We start from the raw sequence: 18,824 nt of genomic DNA, 5'->3' as shown, positions 1-18,824 counted from the left end.
CTCCCACCTGCCCCAGCCTTCTCTGGACTGGATCTGCTAGGGTTTCTGAAGTTTTAAAAAGTGCTCTTGAAAGGTCCCTTCTATCAGGAGGCACACGAGGAATGCAAGATGATTTGGTTCCCGCCCCATTCACACATCTATGTGCCACGTCCCTGGCCTGTGGTCTTCCCACATAATGTAGGTGCCTTAAACCCCGAGACTTACTTCTAAGAGTGCAGGCTGCCTTCTGGTGCTCCTCAGAGCCAAGCACGACCTACTGATTCTTTACCTTCATTTCTGCCTGCATTCTGCCCTCAAGAAAGATGTAAGTAGCAAATCTCTCTGTAAGTGCTAAATGTTATCCTAAGACATTTCCAGTAGAACAGGTACCACTTGGTAACTTCAAAATCAGAACCAAACTCATCTCAAACTCACCGGTTTATGACTGACTTCTGACTCACACCTTCTTAAAATCTATGGTGTCTGCTTTCATGGCATAATGTGTTGGCCCCAAACAACCCACTACAAAAAGGTATTCCATGCCTCAGACATGTACCCCAAATAAAAGCCGTGCCCCATAACCCAACTCAATGCAGCTGTTATGCCGCTCATGGCCACCAAGCAAAGTTTGGCTTACCACCCCACTCCTTTCAAAGGGAAAAGCCGGAGAGAGGCAGATGTAAAATTGTTACATTTCATGCCCTTTAGTGTGAAAAATACCTTAATTCATTATTTCTACAATTAATAATACATTAAGTCTTAGAAAGAGGAAGGGTTGATTCTAATAGTAGCCTCCAAGGAAACTTTCTACATATTTAAGACAATTATAATTTTGAAAATCTTACATTTGGCTTACAGCTAATTTCTGACCAGATACACACATTCTCCACAACTAGGGAAAAAACATGAAGGACAAAAAAGCCCCACCCCAAATTAAAGTGAGTACTAAACTGCATATAAAACTAGCCTATCTCAAGCATAACCTAAACACATATCTCAACTCTTGTGGAAATTTTAAAAGTCTCCCTCCTGTTTTCCTAAATTTAGAACTGAGCAGTGAAATGAAACTGCCACCAAAGGATACTGTTGGATTTCATGTCTCTGTGGATGATATTCTTTGCATGCAAATAGCTGTAAAGGGAAAATAACTATTAAAATCAGTTCAGGGGGCATGGCTAGAAAGCGGCTTCTAACTACAGCTAGGGAACAAACCGCCTGAGGGCCTGGCTCCAGGAGTAGCTGTGTTCAGGAGTTGGCCCTGCGCAGGTTCAGGTGGGGACGCATGGTGCCTTACTGTGATGGTTAAGGTCACAGCAAAACGGAGCAACTCTTTAAGCATCATTTTACTCAAAAAGGAATTCTCACCATATATCCATTCAATGGAATATTATCAGACACAAAAAGGAATGACACACTAATATATTCAATATGGAGGAACCTCTCAAAAACATGCTAAAAGAAGCCAGACAAAAGACCTCATATTTTGAAAATGTTATAAAATTAGTGATGGTTGCACAACTCTAAATACACTAAGAAACTACTGAGTTATATACTTAAAAGGAGAGAATTTTATGATGTGAATTTTATCTCTAATTTTTTTCTAAAAAGTAATTGTGACTAGTTATTTCCTAAAATGTAAGGTAGAACATGAGATTTTCTACAGCACTTACAAGCACAGCTTAGGCACACACAAAAGGGTAGTGTTAGTAGAGGTGCTGAGGAATACTTTAAGCATTCTCCAAAAGAAAAATAAATTGCCCTGGCTGGTGTGGCTCAGTGGATTGAGTGCTGGCCTGACAACCAAAGGATTGCTGGTTCGATTCCCAGTCAGGGCACATGCCTGGATTGTGGGCCAGGTCCTCAGTAGAGAACATGTGAGAGGCAACCACACATTGACATTTCTCTCCCTTCCTTTCCCTCTCTAAAATAAAACCTTTGAAAAAATAATAATTTATCCAACATTTGATGCCCACAGAGGGCAGTGCCATGGGTATCTGGGCAGTGGCTGAAAGCTGAGTCTGAGCCCCATCAGGGCAGCCTTGGCTTGGGTGAGGAACATCAAGTGACATTCCTTCAGCCGCCCCCCGAGGCTCATTTTCAGATGTGCAAAAATATCACAGAAATCTCTTAACAGACTTGGCTTTTCCTAATCCCAATATTGCGAGTTAGAGACAAGTTGATGCTTGGATCCCAGACTTTGTAGTTACTCTACTTACTCCATTCCCTGAGCCGTCTGCCGGGCAATGTCAATCAACTGGAACATTTGGAACTTGGTCTCTTGGACATGCAGGTGTTTGTAGAGGCTGCTGCCTTCACACCACTGGGTCACTATCGCCAGATTGTCCTTTGTCATGTACCCCATGAAAAGCAAGATGTTCACGTGCCGGGTTTTACTGGAGTGGGGAGGAGAGAAGGCTCTGAACTTTCCCTTGTTTCAGCATAAAGAGATCTACTCTGCTTCCACACTGACATCAAATCCTGTGCGTTCTCGACACCACCCGTGCTTACAATCTGTGTGGCTGGCAAAGCATACACACGTGACTACAGATAATCCAGTTGGTATTCGGAGCCACCAAAGGAGCCCACTACGATTCACCTCAGTGCTGGCCTTGTTTGTAGGGAGAACATTCTTTTTATCAGCATACACTCCCAGTTCTCCCCACAGGGGTCACTGGGACCCTGCTTGATGGAATTCATCAATATTCAATTTGCTGCTCTAAGTCCTAAATAGTGACTCAAAGATTTCAGAGCTGAAGGTTTAACATCCAAAATAAATCAAATTGGCTATTATCTAGAGGTCATGGAAATAAATGTCAAAATCGAACCTATTTTTCCCTACCTCAAACCAAAGCTCAAGACAGAACCTATGCTATAAGATACAGTGTGCCCAGAGACCTAAAGCAGTGGAAGGGGGTACCTCATCAAAAGGGGCTCTTCTAAAGGTCTGAAAACCACATAAGCAGAAGGAAACCTGCCACTCCCCTTCACTTGGAGGAGTTTCAACCACAGGTTTGCCCTGTGCAGCCCACTTGCTCTGTGGTTTGTGTACCGCCACCCTTGCCACTCCGGGGGGCTGGACAGGCCAGCTTTCTACTCACCGCAGTACAGCCACCTCGTTCCTGAAAGCCTGGAACTGCTCAGGTGTGGGGTCAACAACCTTTAGGATCTTGACTGCAACATCTCCTGCAAATTAGGTTGTCGTCAATACAATCAGATGAATGATCTTTATTTTACATATACCCTAGTTTTGAGATATAGTCAATCATTTACTCAAAAGTCATATACCTATACAGATGAAAAATGATGCAAATGTCTAAATTATTTAAGTGGCTGAAAAAAGTTACATAAGCCTGGCATCCTGAGGCAAGGTCTTGTGTGACAGGTCACAACCTGGGCCTGTGAGGATGACGTCAGTGGGTGGATATGAATGGCCCAGCAGATTCTGAACCTTTGGGGCCAGAAAGGCTGGTGCTAGGCAGCAGGCCATTTAGCAAGCAGTTGTTAAACCCAGTAGCCACGTTTCAGTGAGACCTCGGGGGGCGGCTTGTACAAAATCAAAGACATATTGAAATTAAGCTTCCTTGCTCTCAATACCATTCAAAAGAATCCCTAGTGATTATTACTGATTGCTTACTACATGCTGGTAGTGTCTTCACGGGCATTACCTCCTTTAATCTTCACATTTGATCTGCAACATAAACACTGTTGTCCTCATTTTACAGAAAACAAAAGTTTAGCCACAGATCATAGCCAAGAAACCAAAGTGCCAGAACCAGGATTAGAATCCCAGTCCAACTCCAGTGACTACACTTCCAACTACAATACTGACAGGTAACTAATCACTGTCAATCACCGTGCGCCTCCTTACATAACCTTAGCAATAGCCATGGGTCAGTTCTACTTTATGGGTGTTACCAATTTAGAAGCCAACTTCAGAAGTAATTTTATGTTATATTACAGAAATTACTTAATTACTTAAAGCCTATTAGGACCTCAGATTTTCATGGCAAATGAATTTACTAAAGTACAGCCTTCTGGTGGTCAAAGTGGGAGTTAGTTAAATGACATCTTGAAAGTACTTAGTGCCTCCACAGAGCGGGCATGTCATACCTTTGCAGCCTCTGCTGGAGACTTTCTGGGAGCACTGACTGGTAGAGAGATGGTCCTTACAACAGACCCCAGGCTGCTGCACTGTGACCTCTGGTTTTACCACCTAAAGCTCAAGTCCCCACTTAACAACAGGCTCTCAGTCCACTGCCACAAGTCTTTACCGAGAGCCCAGGGCTGCCTACAAAGGCGCTGCTGACCTGGGATGGAAGATGGAGCTAGTAAACCATGCGGCCCCAACCTCAGGCTTCTTATGGCTCAGTAGAACAAGCATCTTTAGTACAACTGCTCATTCTGGAGCAGAGTCAAGATGGGGAGGAGGGGACAGAAGTGGAGTAAGTCTTTTGGTAGAGAGGATATAGAAGGGTCTGAAGGAATTGGGACAGAAGCCAAGGGGAGGATCTTACTAACTGGGAAAGAGGCTGCTCTGAACTTCTACACCATGAACAAAGGTGAGGTAAGGGAGGGTTGGGTAAGAGAAACCTCACCTGTGCTCAGAAACTCTAGCGTGGGATCTGGCATCTTCGGGGTAGCAGGGAAGCCAGGGAGGAGTCCGCTGCAAGAGCCCCAGTGAACAGGGCTTATCCCTATTAAAAGTTCATCTTTTCTTTGTCCCATCATCACGGCCAGCTCAAATCCTCTCATCTCTCTAAATCCTATTCTCCAGAGATACATCACAACTATGTGTAAGTCATCCACAATACCTGAGGTTGGGGCCGCCTGGTTTACTTCATGCAAGTCACTGATAAGAAGACTGAACAGGGTCAAAGCAAACACAGAGCCCCGTGGCTCCTGCTGGGACCCATCTGCCAGCTAGCTTACAGCAAACAGTTACAATAACAGGTTATATGAGTATGCAGTTTCTCACTCGGAAACCCAAACTCTCTATGATCCCGTTCCCTAATTTACATGTAAATACTTCAAGGACTGCCATGATAGGCATTCAGTCAAATAGGGACAATGGGCAAACAGGAAAATGGGTATCAAGTCACAAAAAGAACGCTTTTCTGCTTGGCAGGAATTGTCCAGACCTAGAATGATATCCCATGGGACCCTACAGTCCCCACCCCCAGGCCTCACTCCTACTTAGCCTTTCCCCTCTTAACTCTGCTGAAGCCAGCAAGACCTCCTTGACTTCCTCTAACAGGCCAGGTGAGTGGTCCACTTTGCACCTGCTGTTGCTGCCTCCCCAGGTGTATGCATCACCCTCAGGCCTAATGAAAATGCCACTTCCTCAGCAGACTCCGCTCCATCAATCTACAAGAACTGTGACCTAGGGCTGCCACTCCACATACACCTGCTTCCTTCATTTTTCTCCTTAGCATAAAATACATTATGTACTTTGCTCTTCTTGGATATTGTCCCCACCAGAATAAAAACTCCAGTAAAATATTTTTATCAAAGTTTTGTTCACTGCTTCATTCTTAGTCCCTCGAAGAACACTTGGCATTAGAAGAGTGCCCAAGAAGAACCACAAAGAAATGAATGAATTCTAAGATGCAGTTGTCTGCAAGATAAGTTATGAATTAACAAGCTGCCTGTTTGAGGCTCCACAGTGGGAAGTGGGGGCAGCCTCCGGCAGGGAATACTGAAGACTCAGCAGCACACAGCCCAGGTCAAGAATCAGTTTCTGGCAGGGCAAGTCCGGATTCAGTACCCAGTCTCAGGCCCCCAGGCATGCCTGGGCCCAAGCCTATAGATTTTAGGTCAGGGTCCAAAACAACGTCTGCTCTCCAAACTATCCAAATAACTCTTATATATAGTTGACAATCTTAAAGCATCTAAAGGATGGTACTTATTTACATTAACAAGTAATATAAATGGCCAAGGTAAACAGCCAGGAAACTTTTTATGGAGGGTAGCTACATGAAGTAGTTAACCAGAATGTCTTACTTTCCCTTAATAGTAAAATCAGAGGGAAATACAGTATGAACAAGTTAAGACATTCCTATTGGTTACTGTGTTTTTAGTAAGATACTAAGTTGTATCTCATTCATCATCATTGAAGAAGGAAGCACTATCTATTGTTGGTAAACGTAGAATGTTTTAACCTTTTTAAGCACCAGTTCATTTCCCTGTTTAACCATTTAAGATTTTCTAAAACATTATATACACCCTTGCTTTCTAGAACAGAACAGAATGAACGCCATTCCTCCTTGTCTTACTGACTCAGTGAGAGTTATAAGCCTTGGCCTTAGGCTGAGACAGGGATCCCCAGACAAAGGTGACACCAGACTGCTTGCCTCACACTAAGTGGCCCAAGACGCTCCTCCAGTTTGGAGATCTGCTCTTGAGGGTTTCTGCTCCTCCTCACGTTGTCCATGATGGTCCTTGCCATCAGTCTGACAGTCTCTACTGCTGTGTTCATCCCTCTTAATGTGCTGTTTGTAATGAGAAGAAACTAGCAAATCAGAACCCAAACTTATACTTAAAGGGAGACTCTGTGCTTGGACCCAATGGCCTCTTCTTTTACATAAAACGCACTTTCATTCATGGATCTGAGTCTCCATCTTGCCTACTTTGAAACCCTTCTGTTTACTTTCATAGCTGCTAGACAGAATTAAAAACTTAAAAATCACCAAAGCAGTGATTTTAAATAGACTGGATAAAACATCATATACAGGAACCAGAAAAGCAGGGGGGAGTATAGCACAAAACACTCAATCCAGAAATTATTGTTTCCTTGACCTTTCTGTTTTTCTTCTTTATTCAGAGACCTTGGCTCACTTTCTGAGAGGCTGACATAAAAGTCAATTGCTCCAAAAAAACACAAAAGTCCATTGCTCCTCACTCCTGATTTTTGAGACTCTTAAGTTAAAAAACTAGATTCTTAACAGCATTCAACAAGTTTATCAACCTTCTAACAGGAGTCTTCATGGCAAAACTAAAGATTTTTATTTATTTTTAGAGAGCAGGGTAGGGAGGGAGAAACAGAGGGAGAGAAACATCGATGAGTGAAACACTGATCGGCTGCCTCTCGCACGCCCCCAGCCCAGCCTGCAGCCCTGGCATGTGCCCTTTCAGTTTGCAGGCCAGCACTCAATGCACTGAGCCACACTCTAGCCAGGGCTAAATAAAATCTTTTTATAAATAAAATAAAAAGAATGCTATGAAGATGTAATCAGCACCCTGGAGGGTGCTGCCTCAAGCCACAGAGCTCCATGACTCTTACCCCTGCAGACCCTCTCTGGACTGAAAGTTGACTTTTCACCCCCATACCTTGAAGTAAAGGCCCCAAACTTACCGTGCCACTTGCCCTTATAAACAGTTCCAAAGGAGCCTGACCCAATCCGAGTGGAGAGCATCACTTCACTAGCTTCTATTTCCCAGTAATAGCTTGAATCTCTCTGTCCACGAGGCCTCTGAAACAATCAAAGATCATCAAATATACTCCATGGAATGGTAAAGTTGTTTCTTAACAAGGGTTTCAAAGATCAACTCCATCTTCCCATATCTTTTAAAGATAGACATATTAACTAGAATTCTTTATCTTTTGAGAAAATACCATGTTAAGTTGCACCCTCCCTTAAATAAACCAGCAAGTTTTCCCAATGCCAGCATACCCGAAATAGCACTGACATTTATGATTCATTAAATGTTTTTTTTTAATTAGAGATCCCTCCTCCCCCCAAAATTAAAAGCATTCTCATTTCTAAGTTTTTCTTACTGAACCCTAACCTGCAGGAGATAGTACTGGCCATACTCACAATTTTGTTTTTCTCCTGGGTCCCAGATCCTGGTGCCCGCTCTCTCTGCGCTGGCATAGGGGTTTTGGGCTGTGACCAGCCTGTTGGGCTCAGATTGTTGGGGCTGCCGGACAAGGCTGAAGGTGAGGCTTAACAGACAAGACAAACAGAATCCACACATGGATAAGCCAACAGAAGATACCCAGCATAAAAAGAAAAAGCCCATTACTATTTGCTAAATGACTCTGGACAAGTACCTGATTCACTGTGACTTCGAATTGCATCCTGAAACAGAAAAGGAAAGCTGGTCAATTTCTGCACCAGAAAAGATGCTCTCTAGGGAAGGGGAAGAGGAGGATTTGCAGGAACAAAGAAGATTATAAAACCTCTAAAATGCAAAAAGTCTAATTACACACTTTCTTTTGAATGAATTCACCTAATGTCAGTGGCTGATATCCCCAAGATTGTTACCATCAAATATTAACAGGACTGATATTAATTTGTCATATATAATTAAAACCATTGGTTATAATTAAAACCAATTAAATCTTATCTCAGAAGCAAGCAATGCACACAGCAAACATACTCTTTTAGGAAGCCTAGCAAAGTTACTATCAGCTAAGATCTTCCCTGTGATTGGGGATCTTGCTCCAGTGAGGCTCAAAAAAAAAGTGGGGAGCTCCACTGACACTCACTCTTACTCCTCTGAGAGTTCACTCGAGCACATGGACCAGAAGCTGAATTTGATACAAGTGAGCACTGTGGCTATATTACTTTATCCGAGCCTAAAATTGTGGAAAGATGAAAGGATCATAATCTGCTAGTCCAAACCCTAAATTTTACATATAAGAAAACATGTAATAGGACAAGAGACTTGGCCAGGGTCACACTGCCAGTAGGTGGCAGAAAGAGAACAAGAAACCATCACCATGGATCTTGGCCTGTGCGCCACAAAACGCTCCTCAGACCTCATGGGCAAGCTCTGAAATTAGCTGCATTCTACACAGGAGAGTGAAGTCCAATACTATCTTTAGAATTTATTACAAACTGTTTGGGTGGAACAGTTTAAATCACAAGGCCCTCCACAAAACCCATATCCTCATTTTATATATCCTCACTTGGGAGTATGTAAATAGTAAGAATATAAAGCTACTTGTGGAATATAAATCCACATCCTTGAAAAGGATATTTTTCTGGGAACTCCTAGTCACTCTGTTTTCTTTGTGTCACCACAGCAAAGACAAGATACTTTTTTCATGCAACTACCACTGCAATGCTCCCAACTCCATGACACCTTTACAGGATTAAAAGAAAAATCATAAACCAGGCTGCCCACTCCGCCTTTGGCAGCCCCACCAAAGCATCCTCAGAGTTTACCAATAAAGCCTGGTTCTGGGGTGCCCACACCTGGCAACTCTTCAAGAATCACCTAGAGAGGTGTGTAAGGTGATGGATTCCCAACCCCTTTCCCCCGCAACCAGGACGGCGTAGGCATGTCCGGGAGAGCGGGGGCAGGTCCGAGGGTCCGCCAGGTGCAACAGAATGACTGCCAGGTGGGCAAAGCATTGGCTCAAAGTAAACGTGAACTTTATTAGAATATGAAGCAGCTAGTTTTATCCAACTAATCTATTCTTTGTTCTTAGTTAAAGCATGGCCCAATCTGTTTTTATTGACCAGCATTATATTCCCACTTACTAGGATTTTTTCCTTCCCTGTGTCTTATTATATACCTCATATTTTATCCTGTGTTTATTTCTACACTTGGAATAAGTTATCCTAGAAAGGACTTTTCAATCATCTTGGAACTTAAATATTAAAGAGAAATATAAGTGGCTTAAACAAAGCAAGAATGTGTACTTGAAAATGCGGAATCATATGTGATAAAAAAAATTAAAATTTGCTGTCTCTAAAGTACAGAGAGGATTAAGCACAATAGTAGTTCCAGTTTACTTTTATAACAAATATTCAAGAATTTTCACTTTTAATGTTTCCTCTAAGAATTAGAGTATTTACACAGGAACCAGTCATATAATAGAAAAAAAGCAACTGGTTATTGTATTATCAGGACTAACCATGATAATAGAAATAAAATTCATAGCTCACATGACCTCCTCACAATAATCTTGTGATATTCAAAGTACACCCCACCCTACAAATGACTACAACAGATTCCACATTCAGAAGCCAGTTTTTTGTGGAGTCCAAGTATGTCTAAGTGACCTGAGGGTTGAGTGAGGTAAGCCGTGCCCGAAGAGGCAGGTGTCCCCAAGGTGTAGACAGAGCACAGTTGCCTCTAATAAGCTTTTATCAGAGACAAAGGATTTTCAGGGCCTATCAACCCAACTGACAAAAACAAAATTATCTTCTGGAGGGTAGGCCTCTTGTAGTATAGACTTCTCCCACTAGGTGAGTTCCCCATCTGTATCAGTGTACCGGCTGGAGTTATCGTGAGAGGCTGTGTTCAGCTTCAGTGAATTTCTTTTGATGACTCAATATGTTTGCCCATTTCATGATTGGTTATTTAGAAGCTCACCTCCCACAATGTGCTGAGTGTTCAGCAGTTTTGGACCAATAACATTACCCCCATACCCTACCCTCCCTGTTCACCCAAATCTCGCCCCAAGTGACTTTACGACTTTTATTTTGGGTTTCCCCTGGATGAGAAAAGTCCTCAAAGGGAAAAGTTTTGCCAATGTGGAAGAGGTGAAACAAACAAACAAACAAACAAACAACAACAAAAAACGCAGAAGCACAAGAAGGCATCAAAATTGATGAGTTCAGAAACTGTTTTTGAGCAGTAGAAAAAGTCTCAATACGTGTACTACATCAAATGGGGAATATTTTAAACATGACTGAAGTTTAAACATGTGAGTTAAATGCACAATTATTTATAAATAAATTCCATTTTGGGGGGTCCCCCCTCGTTTTTCATTTCTAAACAAGGTATAAACAGAATAGTGACACTGTACCAACCAAATAAATCCAGCACTGTTCTTGGGTTGGAACTGAGTCTTAAAAAAAATTTTAATGCCTTCATCCTCAAAATCACACTTGAGAAACTTATTTCACTTATCAGCAATACCATATACAGTATTTTTTACTCCTATATACTCTATTATAAAACAAAAAATGAAAGTATGACAAGAAATATATAAAATGTTTGACTTAGTGATTATTTCATTTTTGACAGTCTACGATCTGACAGTCTTAGCAATCCTGTTAATTGACAAGAAAGCAAAGGCATGAAGAAGAATACCTACTCTTCCCCTCAAACAAACTCCTCTGGACCACGCCCTGGGAGAAGCATTCAGGCTGTTATTCTAGTCCAAAGCAATGAGAAATAAAGAAGAATAAAGAACAAAGGAAGTGTTTTAAGTGTATTCAGTTGTTATTAAAGATGAACTAGAAAGCAAACCAAACAAACAGAACATACCAAAAGCCAAGAAAAGAAAAAGCAGTTTGAAAACGTTAGCTTTGGGCCCTTTCACATCTCCCCTAAATACATGCTGATTCAAGTCCTATGACCCCACCCTTCGGTTCCTTAAATAAAAACATTTGGAGTCTTTCAGAGAGTTTCTAGTTCTCCATCACTATTATTTTCTTTCCTGCACCAAAATGAAACTACTCTTTACTCATCTCATTCACTAGCTCACTGAAATCCTATTCAAATCTGACATATAAAAGTAAGTTCAAATGTTAACATTTCTTCAGAAAATTTTAGTTCTCCACTTGAATGATATACCAACCAGATTACCCAGCCAGTCTAAAGATGTAGTGGATAAAAAAGAAATTCAGCCAAGTCCAGAGACCTAAGAAAATGCTGCAACATTATCACGTTTGAAACCCTAAACTCTCTGGCCCAACAGTCAACCCCACACAAATAACTGGTCCCCATTTCCACCCCATAGGGCCCCATTACCTCGATCATCCTGCTGTCCACAGGCAGGGTGGTGCTGACCATGTGGACATTAGGTGTGGACGTGGACCTCTGCCTCTGGGAGAGGGAACCTTCAGAGGAGGGGCTGGAGGTGTTGAACGTGAAGGCGTGGGGTGTGGAGTATCTGTGCTGGGAACTAGGCAAAGGAAAAGAAAGGTGATTCCATAACAGACACTTAGGCCTCCCCCCTGGAAAAGTTACTCAACTACAGACTTAATTAAGATGCTCTGGGACAAGCCCCACTTGTACTACAACCTTTCACAGATGTTCTTTTCTTTCAATATGCAACATTTAAAAAATTTCTTCTGTCTAGGTGCTTTGGCATGCAAATTTTTAAAAAGGAAATAATATATGATCTTGGAATTCACATGAAAAGAATACCACATTATAAGTTGTCTTTTTTTTTTTTTTAACACATCACCTCTAGAAAACACTCCAAATTTTTAGACCATCTCTGGGAAATAACAGATTAGCATTTGCCAACCTACTAAGCTAGCTGAATTTGCCCAGTTTAATTCAGAGACTAAATTAGAGAACTTTAAGGAAAATTATTTAACAGATGGTTAGACCTGCTAAGCATGTCTACAAAAAGGCCAGCATTTTACCTACTGTCCATCCTCTCCCCCCATAACCAGCTCACGAAGTGTATCACTGGGACTTCGGTTTCTAGGTTGCAGTGTCTAACTGTGAAATTAATCACTGGCCTCTTTCAGAATGCCATTCCCCCACCAACCAGCCTGGAAACACACATGAAGTATAATATTTTCACTATGTGCTCTAAATATGTTTTGTTCCGATTCAAGTAACTCTGTGCATGAAGTCAAGCGATGAAGGGTTAGTTTTTCTAACAGAAATCGCTCTGTTGCCTTGGAAAATTGCCTTCCCAGGTACTTCGATGTTTATGCCCTCAGAGTCTGACTGCTTCTGTGAAATCTTCAGAAGCAAGCACAGTGTTTTGGTCAGATGTACATTTCAAATTGTTAAGAAAAATAAAATCATACACAAACATATATCCAGGTATTTTTCAATACAAATCCCCTGTTCTAAAATATGCTGCTTTTAACAATTCTATGATAGCTTTATAAAGGTCATTAAACATTATACAATTAAAGTAAGATTTTGAACAAAGATGTAGATTTTTTTAAGTACCAAAGTCACATGGAACACTAAGCAAGTCATGAACTCCACAAAACTCTGATTTTAATGATAGAAAACAGAATAAAGACAAGGTATATTCAAATTCACAGGTATATTAGAAAGAATATTTATATTAAAAAGTTAATTAGATTCTTTTTTAAGATAGCAGTTTATTAAATACCATGGTCTTAGCAATGCAAGACCATAATAAGCATTTCAAAATTGAGTGTTTCATTTTTATTACATCACTCTATATAGTTTTGGTACCCTCTCCCTGAGGCTCACCTCACTACATAATGGAGGCAAAATCTCAAGGTTTTAAAAATGTGATGATATTAAGGGGCATACCATAACAATAGAAGATACCTCCAGTCAGGGTCACTTTCCAGAATGTAAGAACTAAAGGACCACAAAGAGAAAGTTCTTCATTTGTTCTAACACCAATATTAAGTTCCACAGAAGCAGCAAAGAATTTATACAGAGAAAGGAGAGAATGCACACGAATCCTTTTCTTTTGTATTCGAGATTCAAGACCACCCGCCCCAATGTAGCTATCCGAAAAAAAAAAAAATTATAAAAGCTATGGGTAAAACAAATTACCTAACAGGCATCCGGGAAACAGACTCTCGCATCCGACGCATTGTCAAAGGAGGCAGTGCTGGGACCCCACTATCGCCAATAGTTGAATTTGGAAACAATCTAAATGAAATCAGAGAAAGACTAGTTCACAGACTTGGAGTAAATTTTACAGAGTCAGCCCTGCCTTGCCTTGCAAATTAACAGCTCCTCAAACTGAACTTTTCCTATTCACATTTTCTTTCATCATTTTAGGCTACCCAGAGTAAAGAGATCACCAACCCAAATAACTGGGTTTGAACTGTGAATAATATTGATCTGCCAATGAATATACAAGCTCTATGTGTTTTTAGGAAATACTTGTCAAAATACTTATGTCAAATTATATTTCTTGAAGCTCCAGTAAGGCATTTTTATAACAAAAATCACGTAGAGCTTTTCTGGAAACATTCTGTCTTGGAAACACATAGATGAAGATTGAAATATAAAGAATAAGTCACATTCAGCACCAGAAGTCATTAGAGGAAAGGTGATATTGACATTAATTGGGCATCTTCTACCTGTGAGATGAGCACTTGTGCTCAGCAATTTCACGTTATCTCAAATAACAAGAACATTGTGAGGAAGGTAACAACCTTTTTCCAGCTGAGTGAACTAAGGCTCAAAGGTGGTTATAGTTAGTTAATGGCAACACTGTAATTTTAATCCATGTCTGCAAAACTCCAAGACCTGTGTCATTTATCCTACACAAGATCTCTTTGCAAAAGCAGTATGTCACTACAACAAAAGCAAAAAAGATGTTCTCGTTGTGCTTTAATGATTACACTCAGTTTACCCCTCAAAAAAGGATAAAACTTCAACTTTGACTTTTCATATCCCTATTAACAGTTTTTAAAAGGCACTTTGGGATATGAAATTTTCAAAATTCATTTATTTATTTATTCTTAGAGGGGAAGGGAGGGAGAAAGAGAGGGAGAGAAACATCAGTGTGTGTTTACCTCTCGAGAGACCTCTATTGGGGACCTGGCCCAGAACCCAGTTATGAGCCCTGATTGGGAACCGAACCAGCCACCCTTTGGTTCACGGGTCAGCAGTCAATCAACCAAGCCACACTAGCCAGTGCTAGAATATGTACTTTTAATTTAAACCTTAATAAAAGGCATTCTGTCTATCGGAAATATATTTTGGTAACTGGTTTGTTCCCTGAAGAATGTCTCTTAAGGCTGTACATTCAAATAATTTCAAGATAGTTTCTCTAATTTGAAGTGAAGACAATGTGTACTGGCAAACTAATAGATGACACTGTCTTTTTGGTTTTTATATCCCTTTGTTCTTTGTGTTACTGCATCACAGTATGACAACTTCTTTATGACAGTAATACTCCTATCTTCTCATTTTAGGGAGTTATTCCACACTAAAACTCGATGGTTTAGTGATGTCATCTTTCTCAAGTAGTTGGTTTCCAGATCACAACTCATTTACTAAACTCTGACTTGGCAAATATACAGTAAGCAATCTCAAAAGAGGTTATACCTCCTCATCCCCTTATATTATTTTTAAAAAGGATGATGCCTTACAAGAGTTGTCTGACATTACTCCAGTCCACACACATAGTAGGTACTTTGGTGCTACAGTGCTCATGAAATTTGTAGCCACAAGTCTGACATCGAAATCCATTTAGCAGGAACTTCTGACACATGTCACAGAAGGCAAGCTTCAGGAAGGTCTTCCGAGCCTGGAATGACAAGAGCATGGTTGTAAATTATGCTGTAAATTACAAATGAAAGGTGACAAAGACAAAGTAATGTCCTTCTTGACCACCAAGAGGTTTCAAAGAATGAAAAATCATACTTCCAACATTTGTAAAATTCATACCTAGAAATTAAAGTATATCTATGATGCCCTGGCTGATGTAGCTCAGTGGATTGAACATATGCCTGCAAATCAAAGGGTCGCCGGTTGAACTTCCAGTCAGGGCACATGCCTGGGTTTCAAGCCAGGTCCCCAGTACAGGGCGCATGAGAGGCAACCACACAATGATGTTTCTCTCCCCCTCTTTCTTCTTCCCTTTCCCTCTCTCTCTAAAAATAAATAAATAAAATCTTAAAAAAACAAAAGTATATCTGTGACAAATGAAGCCTAAATTGCCTTACTGTAAAACAATGGCATAACTAGAGACTTAAACAATCCAACAACATATATGCTTATCACCTCTGAGAAATTCCTGCTGGTCAAAGAACCCAACATGCCACAAAGGAAGAAGAGATTTGAAACTTACAAAGTTGTGTGTCGTGAGGGGAACATGATCCAGGAAATCTACTTGAAGTTCTTCTCCAATCAACGAGGCAGCATCAGTGTTCCAATCTAAACGTGCTTTTTTACTAAAGGGAATTTTTAAAAACATAACACAAAAGGGAAACGTTTAAACAAGGTAAGAGTTTGATACCAGTAATAACAATAGCGACTATTTATCTCCTGCTACATAAATGCCAAACTTAATCACACACAAAACAAATTTACTTAATTCATACAGTAAACCTATGAGGTAGGCAGTATTATTCCCATGTTAAAAATGAGAGAATTGGGCCCTAAGAAAGTAACTTGCTCAGGGCAACACAGTGGGTGTACGAGTCTAGTATTAGAATCCAAGGTGGATTGGACTCCAAAGCTTATGCACTTAGAATAAAGTTTTTCTTTAAAAAATGAAATACAAAAATTTCATGATAAAGTAAATATGCAATAAATTGGACCTTGTGATTTTTAAAATCCTATAAAAAATCCTAAAATCCTGTAAAACTAGTTATATATGCTGCCACAATAACAAAATTTAATCTTCACTTGCCAACTTCAGTCTAGAAGATAAATATAAAGGAAGCCCAAATAAAATGTATTTTTCTATTAATATTAAGTTGGCCAAAAAGTTCCTTTGGTTTCTTCCATATGATGGTTCTAGTAGTGCTTAATTGTCTTTAACTTCATTCAAAACAATTTTGTTAGACTGTACTGTGACAGCTGTCATATCAGTGTGCATGTAAAAAAACCAAAATTGCTAAATTTTTGTGCAGACATTTTAATACTGAAGATGGAAGAAAATACGCAAACTTTCCAGCATTATCTCCTTTATTATTTCAAGAAAGGTTGAAACGCAGAAAAGATTTGTACAGTGTATGGAGAAGGTGCTGTGACTGATCAAACATGTCAAAAAGTGGTTTTGCAAAGTTTCATGCTGGAGATTTCTTGCTAGATGACACCCCATGGTCAGGTAGACCAGCTGCAATTGATAGCAATCAAATCAAGACATTAACTGAGAACAATCAACATTGTACCACAGCAGGAGACAGCCAACACACTCAAAATATTCCAATCAATAAAGTTATTGGTGAAAATGAAAGATGTGTCTTTTCTTTTATGGAAAAAACTAAATGGACTTTTTGGCTAACCCAATACTAGGCTCAGGTCTGTAGTTCACGGAGTTGACAGGAGTCTTGACTGTCGTAATATTTACCCTGAGAGCACTCTTTTTGTGCCTAAACAAGAAAGAAAATCAGTACATTCAAGGAAAATGTAGTGCCCAGCTCCTTTCTCATGTCTTGTCTAGTGTATCAGGCCCACTATCCTGAATGATGAATACTCTCAAGTAGGAAGAGAACAACACATAATATACCACCATTCAAATCTCTTCCTTTGCTTACCAAAAATATTCCAGCTAATGCTGTTGTTGCTGTTAGCTGATAGTAAATCATCTATCCCTTAATATAATTCCCTATATACAAGGTCTGGGAAATCCCTTTCACTATATAATGCTGTTCTGACCTAAAGAAAAATGAGGGGCGGTGCTGTTTTCCTACCAGTCTTCAGCTGTTGTCTATTCAAGAACGAACCCCAGGTAGCTCTAAAACAATGCAGCCCTGGATGAGAGTGGACCAACTTCATTTTCTCAGAATCACTCTTGCCTTTTTTCTTAAACAGCAGAACTGATTTCTCACAGTACGAGAGGCTGGAAGTCTAAGATGAGGGTGCCAGCATGGTTAGGTTCTGGTAACAGCCCTCTCTGGATTGAAGGCGGCTGCCTTCTCACTGTATACTCCCATAGCTGGGTTCTCTAGTCTTTTAGGGAGCACTACAGATTGGCTTGGAGATCTGCCCGGGGCTATACCCAGATAAAGATGACATCTCTTACGAGAGGTTTGAGGCATATCATAAGTAGAGGAATTCATGCTCATTCCTTTGAGTCGACTCATTCCCTGGGCTAGATTCTCAAATTGGAGGACTCCTTGAACTATAATAATGTAAGCTGAAACCCAATACCAAAACTAGCACTTTCCAAGAAAGAAAAGATAAGGTTATTTACTCACATTTTGGGAAAATAGTAACAGATAATGGGTAATTATGAATGGCTCTGATATTCTAGGGTATATTATTACTCCTAGTCTTAGAGGGGATGCCTCTGTCTTGCCACTATGGATCTTCCTTGAAACAAGAAATTCTTCTGTATCTTTTAGCCCTGCGTCAGTCAAACTGTAGGGATTCAGTAAATATTAATTGAATAAAATAAATGAGTGAATTACAAGACAGCCAATCTCTTAAGAGTAGCATTCTTTAACTATAAACAGCAATACAAAAACTTCCTGACTACCTACTGTGTGCACTGCATTAAGAGCAAATATGAATATCTTTGCTCTCAAGAAACATGCCATCTGACATTACTGTTTCCATCTATGGGAACACCTGACATGTATTTATTTTTCAATGCAATGTTTTCAAGCAATAATTTCAAGCTCTTAACATTTTATTTTTCTGAACTATTTCTTTGTAAACAAGGATACACAAATACACACTATTTTACAGGAAGCTAGTACATTTTTTTAAAAAGAAAACAGCTATCATTTCAAGCTCGGAGATCCTTACTAGTGTGGAAGGGGAGCAGACTAAAACTCTTGGGTTCTTACCCTTTGTGTTCATGGAGAAGTCTGAACACCGCACAGCACTCTGGTTGCAGGCCCCTCACCTTGAGTGCTTTCATAAGGCAGTCATGCAAGCTCATTCCATTTCGTACATTGACCTACAAACAAAGGACCATCTTTAGGACCAACACAGGCTGCACGCCTCTTGGAAAGGTGAGCACAGAAAGCATCACCACTGATTATAATGGTGTACACACACACAACCAGAATGTCCTGCAACAGGTGAGTGCTTGAATGAGGTATGGAACATCTGCATATGTCACATTATGCCACTACTACATTACTCATGATAAATGACCTGAAGGGAGGGGTGTCCATGATATGTTAACTGTCCTGGGGAAATATGTTTCAGAATAATATACAAAGAAGGACTTCTGGCCAAGACGGAGGTGTAGGTAGATACGCTTTTCTTCCTTGCACAACCAAAAGAAAGACAAC

General features: G+C 40.4%; 1 protein-coding gene across 2 annotated transcripts in view; it reads right to left on the bottom strand.

Moving 5' to 3' along the window:
- Positions 1 to 18,824, bottom strand: part of RAF1 (Raf-1 proto-oncogene, serine/threonine kinase) — a 74,269-nt gene that overhangs the window by 2,212 nt on the left and 53,233 nt on the right. Inside the window, exons 3-14 of one of the 2 annotated variants that reach the window (XM_045832057.1) lie at positions 18,372 to 18,484; positions 15,701 to 15,803; positions 15,000 to 15,157; positions 13,447 to 13,545; positions 11,692 to 11,845; positions 11,033 to 11,092; positions 8,030 to 8,057; positions 7,794 to 7,921; positions 7,331 to 7,448; positions 3,078 to 3,162; positions 2,196 to 2,372; positions 1,064 to 1,110 (exon numbers count right to left, since the gene is read on the bottom strand). In XM_045832057.1, the coding sequence (XP_045688013.1) occupies positions 1,064 to 1,110; positions 2,196 to 2,372; positions 3,078 to 3,162; positions 7,331 to 7,448; positions 7,794 to 7,921; positions 8,030 to 8,057; positions 11,033 to 11,092; positions 11,692 to 11,845; positions 13,447 to 13,545; positions 15,000 to 15,157; positions 15,701 to 15,803; positions 18,372 to 18,484 (1,270 nt within the window). The remainder of the gene's footprint in view (positions 1 to 1,063; positions 1,111 to 2,195; positions 2,373 to 3,077; positions 3,163 to 7,330; positions 7,449 to 7,793; positions 7,922 to 8,029; positions 8,058 to 11,032; positions 11,093 to 11,691; positions 11,846 to 13,446; positions 13,546 to 14,999; positions 15,158 to 15,700; positions 15,804 to 18,371; positions 18,485 to 18,824) is intronic. The other variant, XM_045832056.1, reaches the window with a different exon arrangement.

Source organism: Phyllostomus hastatus, unplaced genomic scaffold, assembly GCF_019186645.2.
Source record: "Phyllostomus hastatus isolate PE091 unplaced genomic scaffold, TTU_PhHast_1.1 phas_contig_16, whole genome shotgun sequence".
Taxonomy (NCBI): Eukaryota; Metazoa; Chordata; class Mammalia; order Chiroptera; family Phyllostomidae; genus Phyllostomus; species Phyllostomus hastatus.
Note: the sequence above shows the minus strand (reverse complement) of the source record. Positions and strands in the feature narration are given on the sequence as shown.